Source organism: Micropterus dolomieu, linkage group LG03, assembly GCF_021292245.1.
Source record: "Micropterus dolomieu isolate WLL.071019.BEF.003 ecotype Adirondacks linkage group LG03, ASM2129224v1, whole genome shotgun sequence".
NCBI lineage: Eukaryota > Metazoa > Chordata > Actinopteri > Centrarchiformes > Centrarchidae > Micropterus > Micropterus dolomieu.
Window position 1 is genome coordinate 7,760,081 of NC_060152.1, and position 20,888 is coordinate 7,780,968.

At 40.5% G+C, this 20,888-nt stretch overlaps 1 protein-coding gene across 1 annotated transcript in view; it reads left to right on the forward strand.

Annotated features, from left to right (window-relative positions):
- Positions 1-20,888, forward strand: part of sv2a (synaptic vesicle glycoprotein 2A) — a 51,044-nt gene that overhangs the window by 21,668 nt on the left and 8,488 nt on the right. The window contains exons 2-7 of the mRNA XM_046045465.1: positions 1,009-1,801; positions 14,188-14,368; positions 15,616-15,767; positions 17,700-17,833; positions 18,750-18,839; positions 19,728-19,835. Of these exons, the coding sequence (XP_045901421.1) occupies positions 1,189-1,801; positions 14,188-14,368; positions 15,616-15,767; positions 17,700-17,833; positions 18,750-18,839; positions 19,728-19,835 (1,278 nt within the window). The 5' untranslated portion in view covers positions 1,009-1,188. The remainder of the gene's footprint in view (positions 1-1,008; positions 1,802-14,187; positions 14,369-15,615; positions 15,768-17,699; positions 17,834-18,749; positions 18,840-19,727; positions 19,836-20,888) is intronic.

Sequence of the window (20,888 nt, forward strand, 5' to 3'; positions counted from 1 at the left end):
ACTCAGTTAATCAAGGCAGGAAATTAAAAGTAGCGATGGAAGGGGTTTTGAGAAGGGAGGATGAGGTGAGGATTGCACACAGTGGACGAGTAGAATGAAGATGAATAGAAAGGCGTTGAGACATAGATATCGTAAATAATGGACCAACAAGTATAGCATGAGACCAAATTGTTACGCCATTAGTGCAGGGAATATTTCTGTTAACATATCTTTTAAAATGTTTTATCACTTTCATATTTAATGATTTGTGTCGTAAAATTACTAATTCAGTTTTCACAAATTTTACTCCTGACATTTGTCCAGACCACCATGAAGCAACTTTATGTTCTGACTGCCTAGCAATAAATGTTAATGACATTTATTGCTAGGCAGTCGATAAATGTAGCATTATTTTTGTTCACAGATTGTAGTCACAAGTGTCCTGAGTGGGAACTTCCATCTAACCCTAAAAGTACCTATTGAGTCTGTGTTGCAGCATAATTAATAATAATAATTAATCAATTAGCTGACGCTTTTTTCCAAAGTGATTCAAAATTGCTATATGTCGGAGGTCACACGCCTCTGGGTTAAGCGTCTTGCTCACGGACACATTGGTGGATTCGCAACAGTTCAGGTCCAGGTCTCTCACACTAAAGGCATGTCTCTTATCCACTGATCCATCGCCACCCCGGTCTATTATATGTTAGCTCTGCGGTGCTCCACTGTAAATGCCACAATGTGATTGGTGCTGGGAGAGAGAGAGAGAGAGAGAGAGAGAGAGAGAGAGAGAGAGAGAGAGCACCTTCAAGCTGTCATGTCCTTTTTTCAGCCAGTAGTGCTGATCCAGATAATGTTTCCTGCAAATGGCAACACAAACTGAATGCCAATGGTCCTTTGTGTTTAAGTACACATTGACTCTGTCTAGATTGTTTCAAAATGTGCTTACAATAGATATTTTTTCTTTACATGCACGACACTGCCAGTGGGATGAATAATGCTCACACAAACCATTTCTTTGCTTTTCCACAGGATTTGGTATCCGAGCGCACGCTGGCCAAAGTTCAACAGCAGCAGTGCAGTGGAGCAGGGAGCTGTCCGTGGTGCTGAATTCATCAGCTAACAGAAATCCCCATTGCACACTCATGTGCTTGGGCCGCTCCTGATACATCCCATTCCTAGCAGCAATTGACCACCACCTCCACATCCAAGATGGACGACGACGGGCGTTACAGGGACAGCCGCTCCGACTTTATCCGCGGCGCAAAGGACATTGCCAAAGTGGCCAAGAAACAGGTTGGCAAGAAGGTGGGGCGCAGCGTGGACAAAATGGCCGACGAGTACACCAAACGCTCCTATAAACGCTTTGAGGGCGATGATGATGATGATGACGACTATGGCGCTGTGCCTAGCAACGACGGCGGATATTACCGAAATGACAGCCGGGCCAATGATGATGAAGGTCACAGCGACTCCACTGAAGGACACGACGAGGATGATGAGATCTATGAAGGAGAGTACCAGGGTATCCCGAGGGCTGACTCGGGCAAGGCTGGCGACATGGATGGTGTGGCGGCCGCCCAGGCACAACAGTTCAGGGATCTGTCAGCCTACGAAAGTGAGAGGAGGAAAGACCAGGAGGAGTTGGCTCAGCAGTATGAGACCATCCTGCAGGAGTGTGGCCATGGGAAATTCCAGTGGACACTCTACTTTGTCCTGGGGCTGGCGTTGATGGCTGATGGCGTGGAGATCTTTGTGGTCGGCTTCGTTCTGCCCAGTGCAGAGAAGGACATGTGTCTATCTGAGCCCAACAAGGGCATGCTGGGTAAGATTTACAGATATCAATCTCTTGCTTCCAAATATTAAAAAGTTTATAAAACAAATGGGAGAAGGGATTTCACTCGTGAGAACTCTGCAGTACTAACACAATCTTGTCTTTCTGGCCACTGAGCAGCTGTTTTCTTTGTCTTCTGTGTCCTTTTTCTGTTTATTTTCATCTCAGTGTCTCCTTTTGGAGTTTATGCCACTGCTTCACATTTTATCTCTGTCTTATCTTAGCAGTTACCTTTGCAGCTTATCCCCCAGTAATTGCTTTTCTACAGCCTCACTGGCAGAGGAACTACAGCTGTTTAAGATTCAACTGCCCGTGCAGCTTCTGAACAGCACTAGAATTTTAAATCGAACTCAGCCTATCCAAACACAATGTTCTCTGCTTCAGTTCAGTTGTTTTCTAGCTGGACAGTATATGTGTGTGTGTGTGTGTGTGTGTGTGTGAAGGTGGTTGCGGGCACTCTATTTGTCTTCTTCCTGTTTGCCTCCTCCTAGTATATGTTGCTTGTCTGTCGTTTCTGTATGCTGTGAAGTGGGCAAAGACCTCGTGATCATTTCCCAGCCTTAGGGCACCATGTTCAATCAGAGTCCAAACCTGCCTCACCATCTGTCATTGGCTGCCCAGCAAGGACACCATGAACACGAGCCAGAGGTCTCCTGAGGATAACAAATTCAAATATTCTTTAAAGTATGCATTTTATGAGTATAGATGAAATGAGATGACAGTCTGAAATGTTTTGTTGGGCTAAATTAATCCAAATATTAGTGTCATAAACTTTACAATATCTCTCAATATATGGACTCAAATGTTCAGTTGCATTATTTGATTCTGATGAGATAGTAGATGAGATCTAATTATCTAATTGTCCAGGGTTTTGACTGTTCAACTGTATTGCTGCCACAATGACAAATTAATTCAGTTTTATTCTTTTTTTAAAAGGTTATGGTTTGTACATGCAGTACAGAAGTTTAAATTTAGATTTTCATAAAGGGTTTGCTGATCAAGTACAGTAGGTCCATTTTCAGCTCTATTACAACCGTCTGCTGCTGGTCAGTGAGCTGCAGTACCATATCAGTGGGCAGTGAAGTGCCTTTTTCATTTGGACATTTTCTGCTCAAGTTTTCCTACACCATGTTTGAGGGTGTTCCAGAAACAAACACACTTACAATTAGGCTATTGTAACCGGACCGAGGTTGTACTCCACAGTGTGGACTCTGGAGGATGACATGCTAACGAGGAGGCTAAATCCGAAGGATTCTGGTGTCTGTCGCTAGCACGTCTCTTAAGGTGTCATAGTGCGAGGTTTACTCACTGCACAACCTAGGTGTCTGCCATTACACTATACTTAGTAGTTACAATGTGCAATTTTTTATGGTAAAATGGGACTACGTTATCCATGAAAATGAGACTACATACATAACACACAAGAAAATACATGAAGTATGTACTGTATACACACACACACACACACACAGCTACATTTGGCAGGCATCCATGCTTTTAATTAGTTACTGGGTTGTATAATTTTCCTATGGTCCATGCACAGGACTAGGTATAGATTGCAGTGCTGACAGTACAGCGACCAGCCTGTGTGACTGTGTCTGGTCAGATGTCGATATCAGTTTGTATGTGCATGTCATGATCCTGTCTGTGTGTCTTGTTGGGGAGTCTGGGTTTTTGTTCCATATCTTTGGTCCTAGCCCTGTGCCTTAGTTCATGTCGTAGTATTTGCTTCTAGTTCTTTCTCTGCATCATTTTGGTTTAGTCTGCTCTGTACTCTGTGTTCTAGTTCTATGTTCTCATCTAGGTTTTGTCTGTTATGATCCCTGTGTTTGTCTGTTTACATGGGTTTCTGTTATTGTCTGAAGTTAGATTCTTGTCTGGTATTTTGTTACATGTGTTCTGTCTGTGTCGGTTATTCATTTTGCCTCATGTCTGCCTGTCAAGTGTTCCGTCTGTTCCCCCAGTTATCACTCAGCCTGCCTGCGTCTCTGTTCCCCTTTGCTGTCTCTGCCTGCCTGTCTCTCTGTTCCCCCCTGTTGTCTCTGCCTTCCCCTCTCTCCGGCTAGGTTTGTGTCATGCTAGGGAGGAGCCATTAAGGCAATACAACCGGCCCCTGATTCCCTCCCCTCTCCCTGTTACGTAACTTGCTTGACTCATGCTAGAGAGCCTCCTTTGCTCATGCCTCTCTGCATCCCATGATTCCTAGTGTCCGCTCCCCCAACCCCCACCCCTACCCTGACTACTACTACTTCTTCTCCTCATGTTCCAAATGGAGTTTCCTCTGCCGTCACAGTGCCAGCCACTTTGTCACTTGAATTGTGTCCATGCGTTTGTACTGTAAGTGTGTGCAGTGCGTGAGAGTGAGCATCTGCACATGTGTGAGCTGTAATCGCCTGCAGAATATTAAATCCCTCACAGCAGAAATCATTCATATGTACCCAGAGAGAAGAATTCAATGGAAGAAACGTATCACTGCTGGTTAGACAAAAAACCCTCCATATAGAAAGACATACTCTCTGCCGTTTTAACTTTATCATTGACTTTGTTAAATGTGGTAAGTGCATATCACAGATGCCATATTCATTGCATGTTTCCAGCAATAGACATTTAAAATTAAATCAGGAAATTAAGAGTAGAAAACCCAGAGTGATGCTTCAAATGACAGCAGTGATGCCTGTGGTGCAGCTCTAGTTGAGCTAGAGGAGACACTGCATGCAGCAGAAGAGCGCACAGAGTGGTTGTCATTGATTTGACCTTGTTGTGAAGCTGCAGAGATTGCATATACAGCGTAGTTAGTTTGCCATAATGGGAAGAAGAAACTGGGAGCTGATTTTTGGCTAAGATAAACACAAGTACTTTTAATGTCAAGTAGATTTCACGCTGTTGAGCTTTCGGTGTACTTTTCCTGCACTGACAACCTTGTCGTGAAGAGAAACTTCTAGTACATATATAGAGCGCTCTGATTATTTTGATATTTCTAACCATACTTCTGTTAGATATTCTCTAGGAGATTGCTTCTGAGATGTATGTTTTGTGCATTGCAGCTACATGCACTATTTTTTTGAGAAATCTTTTGCGCAGTTGCTCCTGATGCTAAAAGTAACCTTGGTATATCAGAATGTCTCCTTGAACATAGAATCAAGAACTGAGATTAAGGGCTAAGGAAGACAAGGGATGAAGAGAAGAGGGAAGAGAATAACTACCTGTGTCTGTTTGATTTGTTGGCTCTTGGCAAACCAGGTTGGATGCTGTAACCTGCTAGACTAGCTTTTTTTTGCAACGGAATTTTAGTACATTACTTTGGATGGAAACGGGTGTCAGAAAGTAGTTAAGCTTGCATATTAGTGTTCCGCTAACTTTTGGAAATAAATATGCAAGCTATCAGGCGGCAGAGGGTATAATTTTTTCTCTTGGTTGGCAGTAATGTTTTGATGGAATTGTCAAAACATAGAGCTGTGACACAGCTGTATGTATGCAGGTAACAATTCAATCAAGCAGCTTACACTCACTGGCCTATTCATTAGGTACACCTTGGTGGTAGTGGGTTGGACCTACTTTTGCATTACGAACTGCCTTAATTCTTCGTGGCATACTTTCAACAAGGTGTTGTAAACATTCCTCAGAGACTTTGATCCATATTGACATGATAGCATCACGCAGTTGCTGCAGATTTGTTGGCTGCACATCCATGATGCGAATCTCTCGTTCCACCACATCCCAAAGAGGCTCTATTGGATTGAGATCCGGGGACTGCGGAGGCCGTTGGAGTACGGTGAACTTATTGTCATGTTCAAGAAAGCAGTTTGAGATGATTTGAGCTTTGTGACATGCTGCATTATCCTCCTGGAAATAGCCATCAGAAGATGGACACAATGCGGTCATAAATGGATTGCACACAGTGGACGAGTAGAATGAAGATGAATAGAAAGGCGTTGAGACATAGATATCGTAAATAATGGACCAACAAGAATAGCATGAGACCAAATTGTTACGCCATTAGTGCAGGGAATATTTCTGTTAACATATCTTTTAAAATGTTTTATCACTTTCATATTTAATGATTTGTGTCGTAAAATTACTAATTCAGTTTTCACAAATTTTACTCCTGACATTTGTCCAGACCACCATGAAGCAACTTTATGTTCTGACTGCCTAGCAATAAATGTTAATGACATTTATTGCTAGGCAGTCAATAAATGTAGCATTATTTTTGTTCACAGATTGTAGTCACAAGTGTCCTGAGTGGGAACTTCCATCTAACCCTAAAAGTACCTATTGAGTCTGTGTTGCAGCATAATTAATAATAATAATTAATCAATTAGTTGACGCTTTTTTCCAAAGTGATTCAAAATTGCTATATGTCGACATGGTCAGCAGTTTCTCAAATACTCAGACCAGCCCGCCTGGCACCAACAACCATGCCATATTTAAAGTCACTTAAATCCCCTTTCTTCCCCATTCTGATGCTCGGTTTGAAATTCAGCAAGTTTTCTTGACCACGTCTAAATGCATTGAGTTGCTGCCATCTGAATAGCTGATTAGCTATTTGTGTTAGAAAGCAATTGAATATGTGTACCTAATAAAGTGGCCCATGAGTGTATAAGTTATTTCCATCCTTTAAAGGTGTATTAACCAGCTGCTGGTGTGTTTAGCATTCACATCCCAGCACTCACTGTCACTTGGTGAGACTACTGCTGTAAAACAATGAAATAATTTATCTTTTTCAGCTTTCATCGGTTTGCACTGAGGAGTTTGATGGTTGACTGGCCAAGTCAACTGATGAGGGACTGCATTCTCCTCCAGTGCTGAAGAGCCTCAGCCCCCCAGGCTCATTTAAAAAGCCCTGTGCATTCTGGCAGAAAGGGAAAACTGGCTATTAATAGTGGCCCCCTGCCCTGCCCCCTCTGTCACTCATGTACACAAACACACAACCCTGCAGTGGCACACACTTTTTCTTTCCATGTTCATTTACACACGCGCACACACACACACACACACACACACGCACGCACGCACGCACGCACACGCACACACACACACACACACACCACCCAGAAGCCTTTGGGCAGATTGGCCACCATCCTCCCCTCCTCTTTGTCTGTCTTTTTCATCCTCCCCTCCCCCACTTCCTCTCCAGAGTGCTGAGGTGCTCAGCTGTCTGAAGACTCCTGCTTTGTCATCCTTTCTGAATCCCTCTTATTTTGCATATTTTATAGTATCTCATAATATTTTATATCGTACGAATTATGAAATGGAAGACAAAATAGTTGTTTGTGACATTGGACTCCCCCTACAGATTACTGTTAGGTGTAGCAATTCATTAGGACACAGCTATATGTCCATCCTGCGTACAGGGTCGTGGGGACAGCTATATGTATGCATAGTAAATACATGAAACAAATGTAGAAACTGACAGGTGATAAAAGCCCCACATGCTTAAGAAACATCTCATACCAACAGTCAGAAAAGCCCTGGACTAAAAACAACATAATCTCAACCATTAGGAAAATGTCAAATGAATGTAACATGAAGCAATATGGCAGCTTATGACTGCTGGATGTTTTACAGTGCAAAAGCTGCAGACAGCAGAATCATTGTTGGCAGAATATGTGTCTCAAACCTTGTTATGACCTTTGAATCTCCTTGTTGCTGTTTTCATGACACTGAAACATACTGTTCACTCAGAAATTAGAATCACAATATTTTTACATGTACAAAGGCTTGTTGCTTAGGCAGTCTACAAGTGGAGGTAACCTACCAAACATCACAAAATCAACGTGCTGCCTTTTTAGGGCATTTTCCCCCATTTCCCCACCGATTACAGTGTGCAGTCCTTGGTGGTAACTCCCACATTTGTTCTCAAGAGGGGTCACATGAAAAGAACAACTAGTACAGGGATCCTTGATTAGCTTCCCACCAGTTGTAAATTAGACCTCGGTCTCTGCAGTTACTTTTTCCACTGCAGTATTCGGTAGCCCTGATCGAGGTGACTTAGCCATGCAATAACATTTTTTTGGGCCACTTAGAGGGCAGTATAAACTAGATGTAAACACAACATGGACAAGATATCACCTTTTAAGTTGATATAGCAAACTTTTTAGCAAACAGCTGCTTATTTACATGAAAATGGAAAAACATTAGTGTTTTCTGGCCACCTGGTAAATGTAATATTCACTCTCCCTTTACCTTCGTCTCCACTTACTCCTGAGGGAAATGGCTTGATATTGAGCCGCTACTTTTTTCTGTTTAAAACAGATGCGTGTGAGTGTGGACAGTGAACCAAACAGTAAAGTTACAGGCTGTAAAACCCCAAGTTACACATTTCACATACAAGTCGTAATGTAATCCATTGTTAATGGATTAAAAATATTGATTATAGAGGCCTTAAGTAACTTTAGTTCAGGCTAAATTGGTACAGATATATATCAGATATATATATGTTATCAGAAACTGTGTTGTACCTCATTAGGTAGAAATATGGTCTCAAAAGAGCCTATTGTGTGCCTGTATAGGACATCTGAGAAAAATGTACTTTTCAGGGCAAACATTTACTCTTCTTGTTCTTTTTCTTTTGAGATAATTTCTCTGTAATTGTCCTAATTGATGTTGTTTAGTGGCCAAATGCCAAAGTCACAAACTGATCAAGCTTTGCACTTAAGTGAAGACTCAAAATCAATTATTTTGCCCCTCAGATATATGAGATAAATTTATTCATTTATTCAAATGAAGCTGCTAATGCATTCTAACAGCCACACAGATAGCAGAATCCAACAAGGGAGGGAGAGATAGTGATCTAGTTATAGTGACAGGTCAGCACAGCAGTCAGATTCCCAAACTGCAGCTTAGAGAGACCTGAGAAGAGATACTGTGGCCAATCCTGGTCACTCTGGTTGTCTTTTTCTGTCTGTCTGTCCATCAACCTCGATGCTGCTGCATTGCGGCTAACACGGCTATTGAGCTTGGTAATCATCACTGGCTCATTGTTGCTGCTTTGGGCAGTATTGTCAGGAGAAACGGCTTACAGCTGTCTCTCTGCCCTGCCAGGGTGAAACACACACACACACACACACACACACACACACACACACACACACACACACGCATAAAGAGAGAGACACACACACCACCCATGCACAGACAGAATAAGAGAACACACTTACAGTACATGACAAAATGGGAATATTGACATAGACATGCTCACAGGAGTTCACACACTAAACTCTTACTTTCTATGACGCACACACACACACACACACACGCACACACACACACACACACACACAAATGGGATCATGGAATCAGACTAACGTATGCACACAATGAATCCACTGCAATCAATCAAACAAAAGGTGAAAGTCACCTTACCCAATTCGGCACTGCGGTGTTTACACAGAAAAACGCAGACTGACAGAGAGAGGACCGGCAGAGGGAATGAGTCACGCACACACATAGCCAAACACACACAATGCCTTTGAAAGGAATTTTTATCTAAAAGAAAAGGACACACCTCTTCAAGTCAAGAATATCCATCCTCGGTGCTAAATTTGCCCTTTTCTCCCTCAATATTATGACTCTAGCGAATACTAACTGTGGGTCCAACTTCATCATCCCAGCAGTTAGCTTGTTAGACTGTGTAATGGATTATCTTAGCTGATCCAACAGATCAGTTTAAAGCCTATGTAGTTCCCCCCCCCCCCCCATCTGTTTTCTTGTGTAATTGATCCCATGATGGCTTTTCTATTGGGATCATTCACACCAGTAGGGGTGTGACGAGACAATTAGCTCACAAGACAAATTTTAACACTGTTTTTAAGAAATCTTCAATGCTGAATTCTCTGAAAAGTTTGAGCATTGGGCATTTCCTGTATTCTGGGGAATTTTCCTGCACCGATTTATGGTGGAAATGTTTTCATTTATGTAAAGAGAAACTCAAAATTCAGGTGGCAGGCAGGTGACAATTAAAAAATTGTCACCTGCCACTAAATCTAAAATAAAAATAGATTAAAGCTCTCAGGCATTCTGTATTGCTTTCAGATATGTTTTCTCCTGTAGATCAGATTTCTCATATATGATGTGATGGTGCATTCATGTGGTGTCGGAATGATCAGAATATTTACCTCCTTAAATGTTTATTGCAAAAGAAGAAATAATATGTACATGGGACATAAAGAGGTATACAGAACTTTGATTTGTGCAAAATCACATATTGCTATGCATATTTTGCAATATTAACGGTTAGTTTACTGTCCATGTAGAGTGAACTAGATGTCTGCATGTTGTTTATATGCTCTGATAATGCTAATCCAACAAATCTTTGTAGTAGCATCCATATTGTTTCCACATTCCAACTTAATAGCACATTAACACACACTGAAGTTGGAAGAAGACTTCACAACTCAAGAAATGGGACCATCCGAGGAGCATGTGAATGCACTGTGAGCTGCTGCTTGCAATTCACAACCCTCACCACTAGATACCACTAAAACTTAGACCCTGAACCTTTAATATAAATCTTAGTGAGTTAACACACATGCAGGCATGATTTAGTCTTCCCTCATCTTTTGAGTCTTTTGTTTGGGGAAGTAACCTCTTAAGCATGTGCCTTCTTCACCTCAATAATGAATTAATTGATTTTAATTCAGTTATAAACTCCTGGGGCCGTATTACAGAAATTTCCTAACAAGCAGATCCTATCCTAACTGCTTGGTAACCATGATAATAAGGGTTAGGAAGTGTTTTAGGAAAAAGGCCATTACAGATTAACAGTTCCTAAGTCAATATTCCTTTCCTAACTTTAGATAAGAAAAGTGTATTACAGAAGCATCCTAACTTCGTAAAATCTTAAATAAACTCTCCTAACTTTAGGAGAACTGTTTAGCTGTCCTAACTTTTACTTTTCCACCAGGTAGTGTTTGCTAACTCATTTAATCCACATGGTTGCTCTTTGCTTTTACAAAATCAACAAAATGTCAACAGATCCTAATGCAAGTCTTTGATAGGAGGAGATCGTTAAATTCAAGAAATACATGAAAAACATGATGACGTTAGCCAGCAGCCTTTATTATTATTAGCCTTTTTTTATGTCATTATTAGCCTAACTTTCCCAAGAAGAGTAGCCTTCTGCCGGGGTCAGTGAGGGAGCACAGAGGAGCCACCAGCGTTTTCATCTGCTCTTTGGACACAACAGTGTCATCATATCACTGTAAATGCACTTATTTTCTTTTTAACAGCATCAGCGCTCCGCTGGATGCCAGATATGCGGCGGAGACTGTGTCCCACTCTCTCTCTTTAATCTCCTGAGTTAAGGATTACGTGAATTTGGGTTTGTCGGCGGAGGTTACAAACACCTCTAAGTCATCTGACTTGAAGTTCAATAATTGTTGTTGTTTCTGCTCCATTTTCAGTATATGTTTCATTAAAAAATCTCTACCAAAAAACAGCGAAAAAAGGCGTTTAGCTCGGCGAAATGAGGAAAGTGGGATTGGTTACTAGGTAACAGACATAAAAGTTGATAACCGATGTTGGATCAAGTATTTAGGATTTCCTAACCTGAGATAAGATAGGATGAAGTAAGATAAGATAGGATTCCTAAAGTTAGTTAGGATTTGCTTCTGTAATACCAAATTGAGAAAAATTCTATCTTAGACTCTTAATCTTAATTTAAGACTTAAGATAGGAACTTTCTGTAATACAGCCCCAGGACAGCTCCTGTGTTTCAGCAGGTTTTCTGAACGTGTTCAAAACCGTCTGCACATTTAAAATCTATCCCACATATCTGTTGAAATATTATGAGACTAACATCATTGTTTAATGAGAATTGGCTTGTAAGCTTGTAACGCATGGACTTCATCAGCCTATTATCCTAGGACTTCTTTCCATAATGAAAGATTCTGCACATATGTGCCCTTTATGTGACTAGGCAGAAATGAAGGGTGTGAAATGGTTGCAGTGGTAGATGGGTGTGTAGGGAGTCTGACTTTCAACTAAAGTTCACATCCTGTCTCAGACGTATATGTCACGGATTTGTATGGTGAAGCAGGTAGTAGGTTGGAGGACCCAAATGCAGGACACGAAAGCCAGCAGGAACAGTTCAGAAGGGTTTTAATACAACAAAAGACGAGCACACTTACAAACAGAGTGGCTGATAGACTATATATAGGCTGTCCAACAGAAATCCAAAAGGGTGAAAACCAGAATCCAAAATGAGCAGGGTAACAGGGAGACACGGCGAGTAAGGCTGGAGACACACTGCTACACAGGGTGACAACATACAATGACCCGACAAAGACAAGACAGAAACACCAGGTATATATACACACAGGGACTAACGAGCAGGGCGGGAGCAACACAGGTGAAAGACATGAGACTAATGAGGCACAGGCAGGGAGAGAGAGCAGGGGAAAACAGAGACAGAGATGCAGAGGGATAACTGGGGTAACAGACATGACAAGGGTTACCAAACACTAGACGATAGACAAGACAGACCCCCAAAACCCAACATACTATAAGGAAAATACTAACTAAAAAGTGCAACACAAAGAATGGCTGTCCGGCAGAGTGTGACAGTATACTTTTTATTATTTACGATATATACGGTTTGGTTTTGGTTTAGCCAAAACAACGACGTGGTTTAGATCATGGTCTTGGTTAAAATGACTAATTTGTTAAGTTTAGGTGACCTTTGTCATCATGGTTACAGTAATATGTGGTTGAGGTTATGGAACAATCGTGGTCATACTACATACTATACATAACAATGCTGACTTTAAGTTGGAAACAGGAAACAAACAGCGATCTCCAGTGTTAAAGGCCAATGTTTTGTTGTATCATCCATCCACCCTGACCTCCTACCTATGTGGACTTTGTCACTCTATAATAATGTCACCTGATTTCCTCCTTTGCTCCAGTCATAATTAATACAGCTGCTAGAGGTCTTTCTCACTTGAATATAAACACATGTCATTTTGGGACATGACTGATGCTGTTGTCAGGACAGTCTTACAGATATTGTAGAAAGCATGAAAAACATTGCCATAGGATATAAAACAAACTGAGCATGATCCAGGGTTTTGCAGAATTGTCCAATGTTGATGATCTTGTCGGGTGACAGGGCTGCATCATCATTGTAATGGCACTGTGTATGTTTATTCCGAACACTTTTCATCCATGTTAATCTATATAAAACTTAATTGAGATATGGCTGACAGCTTTGAAACAAGTGGACCTTGAGTTTATTTTGTCAATTGATTAGTCATGTGTTTCCCTGCGGTATTGAGGTAGTATCATCTTATTGGCACACTGATACATCATGATTAGAAGTGAAACAGTGAACTGTGTTAACTGTCCAATCCGAATAGAGTGTCAGTGGAGATACATGTATTCATGCTGGACTCACTGGGTTGAATTTGATCATTTGATAAAAATACTATAGCATAGATTTAAACACAGATGTCAAGACCAGGCGCAGTACACCAGACTTTTACTCCTTATTCATTTAAGCAATCTCACCAATAACTTGTGTCACTGCGGGTGTGTGTTGCAGAGGGAGAGAGAAAGCCAGAGAGACAGACAGACAGAGAGAAGCTGGCTTGGATAAGTGCATGGGATGTGAGTCGTGTTAGCACCTCAAAACACAAGACTGGGTTGACAACGGTGTTGTTTGTTTCCTTTATCAGCCTGTCTGCTCCCTGGCAGTGCGGGAAAGAAGGCACCGGCTCTTTCCATGATATTCAGTCTATACTGTGTCAAGTGAGATGTTGCTGGGACCAAAAGGATGTTAAGAGTTATCATTGATTCAAATCTTATTGTTATGTTAATGGACCCACCAATTCTGAAACCATCTCCCTGTTCAGATTTTCCCTCTGCCGGTCCTCTCTCTGTCAGTCTGCGGTCTTGCTAGCTCAGTGACTTTCTTTGCTAAAAACTATTTATTTTCATTTAATGAGCATTTTACAGTAAGTGGCCGTTTTTTGTACAATCCATTTCTGTTTCTGTTTTTTTTTTTCTATATTTGAATAACTTGTAAAAGTGCTGTATTAAAAAGGTTATTATTATTATGATCTTCACCCCACAACCTCTCTGCTATGTATGCAATTCAGATTATTACTCTGCCTCTGTTTTGTGCTTTATGCAAAATACTTCAGTAGTATAATAAAGCTGCCAAATGAGCAAATTTTCTGGGCATTGGAAATCTAGAGTGGATATGAGGACCGTATTGGTAATACTTCATTATCATGTCCTCTGTCTCTCTATCCTCCCTCATTATCTCTTCCCATCCCATTCCCCTGCCATAACTCTCTTCCTCCCTCCTCTTACCGAAACACCAACTCTCCCCTCTTTCTTCCATGGCTTTGTTTCCCTCTCCCTCCTCCTTTCAGGTCTGATCGTGTACCTTGGGATGATGGTTGGGGCCTTCGTGTGGGGTGGCCTGGCTGATCGGATTGGCCGTCGGCAGACCCTCCTTATCTCCCTCTCCATCAACAGTGTGTTTGCCTTCTTCTCGTCCTTCGTCCAGGGCTACGTCTCGTTCCTCTTCTGCCGCCTGGCCTCTGGTGTGGGGTAAGGAGACAGATGAGTCACGCGCAGGCACAGCAGCCAGGGCTGGAAATGAGACAGTCACGACCACTGTGGGTCATCTGTTGACTTGACAAGCAGAGCAATGCCACATGTCAGGACACAGACAAATATACTGTGCTTACGAATATTAAAAGGAAAAAATCAACCCTCTGATACGTGGATGTCTGTGATGTTTGCTGCATTTCAGGAGCTATTTTGCAATCAAGTGTCAGATTGTGTTTTAACAGTTTTGTCTACTTGCACTTAAAGAAGTAATTTCCTTCATTTATGTCCCCAACATCCATACAAAGAGCCTGAAATAACTGTTTCGGATTGAGGCTGGGTATAAAGACATATAAATGTAACTGCTGTCACACTCATTATTTGAGATTAATAATTAATGGGTTTGTTGTCTCATAATTAAGGTTATTGAATGCTGGTGGCTGTGGCAAAATGTCAGTGAAATGGCGACCCTTGCTCTGATTGCCAGGTTCTGACTTTAAAACACGACCTTTACATGGTTTTAGATGTTTTAGATACAGTAGGTCATTCATAGCCTATTGAGTTTTGGCAACACTAGCAATATATCTATATGACATCATGTTGTCATGAATCTTCAGACTGTGAAACTAAGTAAATGTTATTCTGGTGAAATGTGTATAGTGACCTAGTCATTATGGATATTGCTGTCATTTGCAGTGTGGCGAACTTTAAACCTTTCCAAACTGAGTCATTTTATCAACAACACTGCCACTGTTTGACTGCAGAACTCTGAATGTGTTCCCGGCATTAGTTCCCAGTAGATTGTAGATTGTTGTGATGGAACATGTACAGATGCCATAAAGATGACGCTATTGATTGCAGTCAGTTCAGTTCATTCAAGTCAGGCCATTATTGGTGGTTTTAATCATCCTTAATCAACTACATGGCTACTCGGTTGTCTGTAACACTCTCCTGTTGCTTTTTCTGAAAAAATTTCATTTATTGTGTTTTTCTTTCTGCTTTTTCTTCTCCCCCCATCTTTGTTATATTGTTTTTCTTTCCACTGTTTTCTGTCCTCACATTACCTATTTTTTCTTTTCTTTTTGTAAATTACCATTGCCATCTTTCTTGCTTTTGTCTTTCCCCTTTTTGTTCTCATCTCTTTTATTTCATCCACTATTTGCTGCTCCTACATGCGGATCCCTTCTCATTCTCTCTTTTTTAAATGTCTTTCCCTTTTTATTCCTGCCTCCCTCTTTACTCCACAGTATTGGCGGCTCCATCCCCATTGTGTTTTCCTATTACTCTGAGTTCCTGGCCCAGGAGAAGCGAGGAGAGCATCTGAGCTGGCTCTGCATGTTCTGGATGATCGGTGGTATCTATGCCTCCGCCATGGCCTGGGCCATCATCCCACACTATGGTGAGAAAAACAAATCAATCACTGTCAGGAAATCATTGTCTAAGGCAATGTGAACGCCAGCTTGTTGTCAGTTTGCTAAACAGCCCTGTAAAGTAACAAGTTACCATTTCTATGAAATAAATCCAGTGCAGTAAAAACTACGTTTTCATCTGAAATGTAGTGTTGTGGAAGTAAAAAGTAGCATAAAAACTAAACACTAAAGTACTTTATAAAATTAGCTAAACAGCAAAACACAGGCTCCACGCAAGGATACAAAACAACAATAAAGGTTTATGTGCTGAAGCCCACCAGACCAAACAGGTTCAGATGATGTCGAGTAAGAACAAAGTGAGCATTAGTAAAGCTGGAGAAACACAGAGAAAGTCACGTTAGTTGTTAATGTTATCTGGTACAACGTTGTATCACTTTCCACATTACTTCATCAACTAACGTGACCCATGTTACTATCCTGTGTACCACAGTTGATTTAGAAAGAAAAGGATGTAACGGTAAAAATCAAATGTGGAGCGATTTGTTTACTAACGTTAGCCTGTAGTGATGCAGCCAAGAGCAACCAGCTAACGCTACATTAGCTCGAACCTGCCGCTGTTTGCTTTGTAATGTTCAGTTTAGGTATATTGTGGTTTTACCAATACTCAGGTAAACAGCTTGTCCACCTCTCCGTCACTGTAACTAACGTGACCCACATAATATACAACCCAGAGGAAGAGCCATGCACTAACACTACAGTAAAGTTACTTACTGCGGTCTTATTATTATAAAGTGTGACACAATGTCATTATAATATTCAGTCCAGCTCACTACCCGTTTTGTTATCATCCAATACATTTAGCTGTGTTGACATTGCTGAGCCTCCGGAGAAAGATACACAGATAGTAAAGATAGTTACCGAAAGCAGCAGGCGAGCTAACGATGTAGCAGGTCGGCTAAATGCAGTAAATGTACCATGATCATGTAACGAGCATGGATTAGTTCAATACTATTACTGCAACGTTGCAGTAGGGTTTTACCTGAGTTTCCAGTATATTGCGCGAAGCTGTCTCCCTGCCTGTCTATAGCCGCTGTCACTCTTTTTTTCTGGGAGGATTGTGCCGATATGCAGCTCGCTGCGCTGAATGAAGTAACGTTACGGAGCCGATGTTGATCTGCCTCTGTGACGGGAACGTTGTTCCGGATTATGCTCACTCATGAGTTCAAGCGAGCACGCGGATGAGCACATGTCTGGTAGCAATCTTAAAACCGCACCACTAGTGGCTGCTGGAAACTCCATAATGCCCCTTTAATGTGCTGCTGACATTATTATTACATTTATAAGAAGTATATAAACACATAATAGTTTAAAAAATGTAATGTAGTTGAAAGCAGATCTATAGACTTTTGAATGGTGTATATATGTTACATAACTCATATGAAACAATAGTAAATGTATGATTTATTACACATTGTAACATAGCTTTCATTATAATGTTACTTGACTTGACTTAACAAATCATAACTGCAGACGTTTTGTTTTTTAGTCAATTTTAGTCAAAATAGTCCAATTGTGACAAATAAGAAAAGCTTGATTTTCATTATCACAAACCTTGACAAAGACCAAATGAGGCTGAAAATGTCTGAATGTTTTAAATTCAGTGGACGTTCTTTCTGTTTAAATAAAATAACCTTTTTGTGTCAAGCAAGTTTGACATGCATATTATACAGTTACACTGGTGAAAGAGTGAAAATAAAATGGGTTTGTCACATTTACAAATAGTGGTGACTTGGCTAAAAACAAATATAACAAACATATGACAAATCACTGCAATGCTGTATTTAATCACTACAGTTTAAAAAAATGCATACAACCAGTTGATTACAGTATATGACTGTCTTGCAGCTGCCTATATGCTAGCTCTTGTTTTCTCTGACACCTCCCCCCTCTCTCTCTTGTAGGCTGGAGTTTCCAGATGGGCTCGGCCTACCAATTCCATAGCTGGCGTGTCTTTGTGTTAGTGTGTGCCTTCCCCTCTGTGGCGGCCATTTGTGCCCTCACCACCATGCCCGAGAGCCCCCGTTTCTACCTTGAGGTGAGCCTGTCAGCTCTCGCCACACTCAGACCTTGTGGAAATACTATTTGAATACATGTTGACTTAGTGAATGCATAAACAGCCTTGAAAACAGAAAGCATTTGTGTACTTGCAATGTGAAAGATGCTGTGCTGCAGACAAAGTGCTGCTTTCACACCTTTCCAGAATATTTTGAATAAATTAATAAATATGTACATAAATAACAAGGTACTGTAAAAAACATCAATTACTGCTGAAGTTTTTTATTCCTATTCAGTATAATTTGAAGGCTGGCACATGGTCCAAAATAATTACCATCCACATATTATAGTAGCTTTGTTTATGTGCTACTAAGCCACTTTTAGCTATCATGACCACAGCAAATGATATCATACAAAGAGAAACTCTTACTGTCGTAGTAATTTACCCTCTTGTATGTTTTTCATTTGGTTTAACTTTGATGTTCAAGACTCCTGTTGTCGTACCCACACTTCCTTTGATACTCATTGACATCAGAAGGCATTAGTGAATTGTTTAAGTAAATGAAGTGTAGCTGGTTGCTGAGATACAGAACTAAAAATCTGTGAACTACATTTTCTACATAAAATACTGCATTATATGTTCAATTTAGTTTTAATTGAGTCTAGGTTTTGATCGAAAGATCATTGGTTTCAAGTCCCACAGCGTAATTTGGCATAAAAACTCCTCCCTAGGCAGATTTGTGATATTGGGCTATATAAATAAAATTCACTTGACTCTAACACCAAATCTCTTACCAGAAAAAAAGAGTCTTCACAAACTACAGCAATTTTTAAAGAGATTTTAAAATATTCAGTGTGCCTAAGGCTTACACCACCTGCTACAGTTTTAATTTCCAGTTACTACTACAGCAAGAGTTTTGACTAAGATGTACACTTGTTTTGTTTTTATCCTTCAGAATGGAAAACATGACGAGGCATGGATGATTCTGAAGCAGGTCCATGACACCAACATGAGGGCCAAGGGCTACCCAGAGAGGGTCTTCACGGTAAGTCACACTCATGAATCTTATGCTTTATTTCCAAACACTATTGTCTGTATGGAGGAAAAAATGTCTTCACACAGTGCGTGTGTGACTGCCTGTAGGCTAATGCAGTGCAGCAGGTTTTGAGCTCTGTGCTGCATACATTTGCATATTAAGAAGTTAAAACAGATTTTCTTTCAACTACTGTAATCTCTTAATTCCTCAAGCTACACAGTTCATATTAAATGAAATATGGTGACAATAATACTAAATAAACTCTTCTACTCTTCATTCTTCTATCATAACTGGCCATATTTAATATGTGTTAATGTTGAGACATTAAGCAAATCAGTTACCTCTAATTATATCATTTTTAGTTGGGGTGGAGCCTTTTTATTGTCTCAGTGGTTGGGTTTCTTTATGGGAGAGCTTATTTTCTGTTGTAAATATACTGCACATATTTACTGAGATCTATGAATTCATTTGAATAATAATATGGAAGGAATATTAATTCTACAGTGTCAGTTATATTTCAAAGCAAAGGTCTACAAATCAAGCAGTGATATAAAAGGGTATAAAAACTGAATTATACGTTTGATATCACATGCAGATCAAAGCATGTTTTATTCCCTCACACGTATAAAGCCACATTTAGTTTTATTAAAAGCTACTTTGATGGAAAAAAAATTAACAATAATTAAACACATCATCCGCTTATCCTGCGTACAGGGGGGCTGAAGCCAGTCCCAGCTGTAATTTGGGCGAAAGGCAGGGTACACCCTGGACAGGTTGTGGGGAGAACATGCAAAATCCACACAGAAAGGACTAGGCAACCGGGGTTATCCACCGGACCACCGTGCCGCCCATTAAACACATCAATCAAATCTAAATATTGAATCATGTTGCTCACAGGTGACCACCATCAAAACAGTGAAGCAGATGGATGAACTGGTGAACCTGGGTGATGGTGCCGCCTGGCATGAGAAATGGAGGACAAAGCTCTCTTCACTATTCCATCAGGTGACAAACACTGCAGTTTGTTTGTTTTATTTCACTTTCTTATTTAGTAATACTAATTGTTCAGGTGAAACAGAGGAATGAGGCAACCCTCTGAGGGCAGATCAGGACTAATAATCTGAGAATGAGAGATTTTCAGAATTAAACCTCGCCCATACAGATTTCAGGTCTTTAAAACTTTATAGCCAAACTGTACACAAACATAATTGTAAAAATTTAAAATTTTAGTTTTACAGGGAGGAACTAAACCTTGGCTACCCATGGCCTATTGCAGTTTCTTAATATCCCTATGAGAGTGAGACATGGTGTAGACTCCCTGTAAACTCCCTGTAAAACAAAAGCTTGTGCTGTTCTGTTTGTGACCAGATTAAACAAACAAGATACTGCGTGTTCATTATCTAACCTTTGTGGACATATTTTTGAACTTTGGAGAGAGCCAGTCTAGCTGTTTCCCCCTGCTTCCACTCTTTACGGCAAGCTAAGCTAACCATCTTTAGCTTTACGAGAGTGTTGTTGATCTTCTAATCTAACTCTTGGCAAGAGAACAAATCAGCATAGTCCCCAAAATGTTGAGCCTTTAAAACAGTTTGTGTAGTCAGTTTGCACTGGGGTTTAACTGCTTACCAAATATTGTGATGAAATTTTAAACCATCAAAGAATCAAAAATAGATATTATAATCAAAGGAATCTGCGTTTTATCTAGTGTTAAATAAAATGTAATTTATAAGCGCATTTGACAAACATGTATTTCTATTTAAGGAGAAAACAAATGTCAGAGCTCTGATGAAAACTTTGTAAGACTGCTCAATTCAGGCTTTATTTATGTAATAATTCTCTTTTTCTTGTGGACAGTGTGTATTTAGTGACTGGATGTGTTTGTCTCACAGCTTGTGCTGCTGAGGCTGTTTGTTTGCTCTATGCCTGGAAAGGGATTCTGGGACGGGGTGGTGATATCTAACAGCTGATGGAAAGAAACTTGTTTTCAGAGATGTATGTTGTTTGTTTACTTTCTATCTGACTGTACTTTGTATTTATTAATTTTTTTGTGTTTCCCTG